Here is a 5,199-nt window from a genome sequence, read left to right on the forward strand (position 1 = left end):
CGAAACTTTCAACTGTCGAGGAAAGGCTCTGTAGCCCTGCCCCACCTCCACCACTGTTACACAAGCCATACTTTCAAAGTCCTCTTCTCAGCACACCCACAGGCAGGAATCAATGCAGTGAGAGAACCGTTATTAACATAGTGTTTACAGGCAGCAAATTTACACTTACTATGAGTCACATACTGCTCTTGGTTTGATGTCTGAAGCCACCTGTGATATGAGCTATGGACTGACACCCCTGTTGGATTCTGAGCTCAAGGCTGCGGAAAGCAGTCAGGGAACGCAAACCAGAACTCCAAGCTGCACCAAAGCAATCCATCCCTGCCACCATTTCTGACCCTCATAAAGCTGGAAGGCTTCTAAAGCCATGCCAGAGCAAGTCTGAGAATGAAAGCCAGCCTATAGGTGCATGTACTGGACACAGTCCATAGGGGTCAGCCGGGGGGCTAGAAACTGCCTGTATCAAACAGGTCTCACTGTAGTCAAAATAGGTTGGTTGACTGCAGATTTCTAAAATGAGCAATCACGGCTAACAAACAGCTGAAGCTCCCCTAGGCTCCTTCTGGAGCACCTTCTTTGTAACACACCATCGGGGACTCAGACCTCATGTCAGCCCTGGCCCTCTGAAATGACACCTCCCATAAACAGAGGCCCTGCTGCTGCAGAACAGCTGCTCTCCTCCCCTCCCTTCCCCCAAACTAGTTTTTTTGGGAGTATGGATTTCTCCACCACTCCACTTCAGCCCTTTTTGCTTTCTGTGGCCTAAGTATCAGGAAACCACAGCTCTAACTAGTACTTAGAGAAGCAAAAGCAACAATCTCCATGCCCTACAATTGTTGTGCAGTTACCATGCGTTTCCTCAGGGCCGGTAAGAAATCTACCCCTTCCTCCCTGCTGTGGCCTTTTATGCATTTCTGTAAAGCAGGGAAAAGCAAGGTTGCCATTCTCAAAGTTATCCTTGCCTTTCTGCTACGATGCTGTGAATGGTCTGCCAAAGAAAAACAGATGCTGCTCCCCAGGGTGATGTCCTCTCCCCTTTTGAGTCGATGCTGCTTCAACCCTTACCCCATGAGGAAGGGAGATCAGTTACTGCTTAACTGATAGCCAATTACTCTGGTTACTGCTGCAAGTTCTCTCACTATCTGCCTCCACTTACTCTTGGCACACTGCTTTTGTTCTAAAGAATGGCTAAATGGTTTAGAAAACGCTGAGGGAAACGGACCCTTGCAGCAGTAAGTGCAGGAACACCAGTCTCTGCCAAGCTGGCAGCTCTGCAGCGTTGCAGGTAGACCTGTTCAGCAGCACCAATAACACATGCTTACTGAAAATGGAACCTTTTCAGACATACCTCACGGGAAATCCCACTGCATTTACAGCTTCAGAATGGCTCATACAATCAGTTTATATATCTGTGATCTCTAAGTGTTGAACACGAATAGAAGTTGTGGTCCCTCCAGCATTCTCTGTTAGCTTTCTTTAAAGCATCAAAACCTCACATCCAGCATCTTCCACAAAGCTTTTTAACAGAAAGGCTCCAGGACATCAGGCAGCCTTCTAGGAAGCGACAGAAAAAAAATTGACAGGAACAGACTGGAGTGTACTATTCACATATGAAAAGTTTAAACCAACAATAGCTATTTGACTGAGATGCTGTGATTGTGGAGCCTGAAGAACAACGGTTAGGGGTGTGGTGCGGTGGTGTTCTTTTGGTGTGGGTTGTTGTTTTGGTTGTTTTTTTTTTTTTTTAAACCTTGCGGAAGACTGAAAAACAACACTTGGAACTTGCACTCCTTTTAAAGAAAGACCCTTATAAGAGAGTTAATTTTTTACACTTAAATACAAAGCAGCTTTCTAATTTTATATAATCAAGAAATGGAAAACAATTTTTATTAACATGTTTTACATTTACAATCTTTTATTAGCTAATCAACATCAACATGCAAAAATAAGCGCTAAATACAAACCTCTACAATATGGTTTTGTTTAAACTACAATGGTTTAATTCTTTTGAAAAGTCATAAGGATGTGTTCTGTAGTTGTTAAAATTGAACTATTAGTTTCAGTAATGAGTACTATTTAGACCCTAAAATTATGTAATCATCCTGCAAGGCATCTTCAGAAACTTTGCCCAACACTTAAGAATACCAGCTCATTTTCATGTGAGTACATTCTCAAAGCAAGAAATAAGGCAGTAGCACTAATGATTTCATATTGAACCCTATGCACATAACTAATAACTTTAGAAGGACTTTAACACTATGGTAGACTGGAAAAAGAACATTTAAACAAGCATTGGATTTTGCCTGAAATGTTCCCAGTTCCTCTTGATACTTATGCAACCTCCTTAAAATATTTGGGTTTGGAAAAAGACTTCATACTCCTTCAAACCAGTCCCTAGTTGATCCTCCAGAGAAGCCAGTCTTGTGTCAAAGACATCAGTATCTTCCCATGGAAATAAGTTACATAATTCATGTTCAGGATTACTTCAAGAGAGGATCATAAAGAAGGCAAAGAGGAGCTTAAAGGAGAACACACTGGTAGTACTGAAATCTTTGATAACAAAAGGGTCTTGGACAATTGTGAAAAAGAGGGAAGAAAAATGGATTTAATTTCAAATCTGTTGTAACTTTTCCCTCAGTGCAAGTGTCCATCTTTAAAGAAAGTTATCCTTTAGAAGATGAAAGTACTTTTGAGAAGAGTCCAATTTTTGACCTTATGTTACAAAACCTTAACAATCAAAATTTGTTTTTGTTTTTATTCAAGTACAAACTTAAGTCATAATTCCTCTCTCTTTTTTTTTTTTCTTTAAAGAGTGTTTATTGTTGCTCATTGATCTTTGGTCGCAAGAAACAATAATGCCACCGACAGGTCTGATCCCCAAGGTGGCAGGTTTTGCTTCTTTGCCACACATTAAGGCCCCCCCCTGTACAGGGTATGCCAATATACACTGTGTCAAAATTCCAGCGGCACTTCATCATGTGTTTTATGGACCTACATGATGTAGACTTTCTCAGCTTGTGAGAAGTTGAAGACTTCTTTGGTTCTTGGGCAAATTACTTTGTCATCTTGACGAATAGAAAGCAGAGACTGAAAAAGAGTGAAATCAAAAGATAATATTCACAATAGTAACTCAAAGCTTTATTTAACTGTTTAGTAAATAAACTTTTTTTATTAAAAAAAAAGATGTTATAGTCTGAGGTCAAAATATCTTTGCCCACAGAAGTTACTTATTCTACGTTATTGCTCTCCAGAGGGAAAGATTTCCAATACCATTTGATTTCACATTATAAATTCATATATTCAGACATTACCTTCTTTAAAGACCAATTTAATCACATAAATATACAGTCCTTTAAAAATTACTGCAAGAAGTTACTTTTCTTCTGTTAATATAAAAGAGATTTCTAGCTTCTGACTGAGTTTATAAGCTCTTATTTTGATATAGAAAGTTATTACACTCGCTGATATTTTAGACTTCAGTAAGTCATTGATTTCAACACTTACATTGTATCCATAGACATATCCATTTGGTAACATCATAGGAGGATTATTTTCGTTCATTACATCCCCCGAAATCTTGCAGACTAGTCGGGAGTTGGCACAATGTGCCATAGGCAGAGGCTGAGCCAGCTTGTTCAGGGATTTGCTACACACAGGGCAGTCTGGGTTTTTTGAGCTCCCATCCTCTTTATAACACTGTCTGTTTAACAGAAAGTTAAGAAACAACCACCACAGAAGGCAAAAACAACTATTTGATGACATACATTGGAAAAAAAAGATAGTAAACTCTGCAAATACAGCCTAGGTTATAGAGCGTACAGGACCATTTAATTCAAGTTTGACATGTAGATGTAAGAATCAAGTGCTTGCTTTGTTTCAAGGAACGAGAGTGAGCAACAAGTGTCTGGCACCCTCTACAGGTAAAGTTTCTGATGTAGAACACTTAAGTGGCACCAGTCCTTCTCTAACACACCATAGCAAGTAGCAAATCCAACTAAGTTTCAAAAGATGCAGGATATATTTGAATATTCACATAAAAACAGAGAGGGTAAATCTGCGTGTGAGTGCTTAAAAAAAAAATTCTGACCCAGCTCACTAACTTTTGCAGATATATTCAACTAACTTAAGACACATGGAAAGATAGCCTAGTATGCAAACACAATGCAGATTTCACCTTAAAATTTTGGTTTGGGCTTGTGTTGGTTTTTGTTGTTTTTTTTTTTAAACCATAGTGCCATTTATTATAATCTCTCCTTAATTTAACAGAGAGACCAATTCAAACTCCATTTAAACAACTCATGAGCAAAACTATTCAAGTGTCACATTTCCTCTTTGAGCTCTCTGAAAAGCACACATAGAACGAAAAAAACCCACAATGCTTTTTTGCACTCGACAGTAGTATCTGCATTAAAGGATACGGTGTTTTTATAGCTGAAAGGCCTGCCTGGAGTGTTATAGTAAAAACAGAATTGTTTCCCAGCTGATGTAGTCTGTAGTTATCATATCTAAACTGTTGGATCAGCATTCTCCATCGAGCAGGGTCCAAGAGATCCTGTTAAAAAACAACACAACTATAAGTTGTTCTCAATCTAATTGCACTTTGTGGGGAAAAGCCTGGGAGTGGTAAATTGTGCAAAACTCACTAGACTGAATCCATCACAAAACAAAAGTATACATGCTAATGTATAGTATGAATGTACTTGTTTAGAAAGTACCTTTTAATACTACTTCACTAGAAATATGATTTAAATCAAGTATTACTTAAAATAGCTGGCATAACAATATTTAATCTCCCTCCGTCATCTACCAAGTGTTCTAATTAAGGTATGTAAATCCTGGTAAGGCTATTTCTTGCATTTAGTTTTCTAGAATGCTGACCTACTTATGAAGCAACATTAGTATTGTGGAATATTTGCTCTATAGCCTCTGAACCTTTAACATCGAAAAAGTCAGAAGTGTTTTTTACCTCAAGTCAGGCTAATTCTGCTGATACCTCTTTGTAATATATAATGTTTACAGTATTTTGGAAAAAGGTTTTAATTTGAAGAGCTGGCACAACCCCAGGTTAGAGAAAGCTTGGGTAAGCTTTGCATTTAAGGACAAAATTAAGTGCAAATTAAGTGCCGGGTCCTGCACTTCGGCCACAACAACCCCATACAGCACTACAGGCTTGGGGAAGAGTGGCTGGAAAGCTGCCTG

The 5,199-nt window shown here is 38.9% G+C and overlaps 1 protein-coding gene across 4 annotated transcripts in view; it reads right to left on the reverse strand.

Moving 5' to 3' along the window:
* Positions 1-1,889: 1,889 nt before the first annotated feature.
* Positions 1,890-5,199, reverse strand: part of MAEA (macrophage erythroblast attacher) — a 56,505-nt gene continuing 53,195 nt past the window's right edge. For all 4 annotated transcript variants that reach the window (XM_009285420.1, XM_009285422.2, XM_009285419.2 and 1 more), the window contains 3 exons: positions 4,419-4,552; positions 3,505-3,700; positions 1,890-3,087 (listed from right to left, as the gene is read on the reverse strand). In XM_009285420.1, coding sequence (XP_009283695.1) covers positions 2,992-3,087; positions 3,505-3,700; positions 4,419-4,552 — 426 coding nt within the window. In that variant the 3' untranslated portion in view covers positions 1,890-2,991. The remainder of the gene's footprint in view (positions 3,088-3,504; positions 3,701-4,418; positions 4,553-5,199) is intronic.

The sequence above is a fragment of the Aptenodytes forsteri genome, unplaced genomic scaffold (genome assembly GCF_000699145.1).
Source record: "Aptenodytes forsteri isolate BGI_AS27 unplaced genomic scaffold, ASM69914v1 Scaffold88, whole genome shotgun sequence".
Taxonomy (NCBI): Eukaryota; Metazoa; Chordata; class Aves; order Sphenisciformes; family Spheniscidae; genus Aptenodytes; species Aptenodytes forsteri.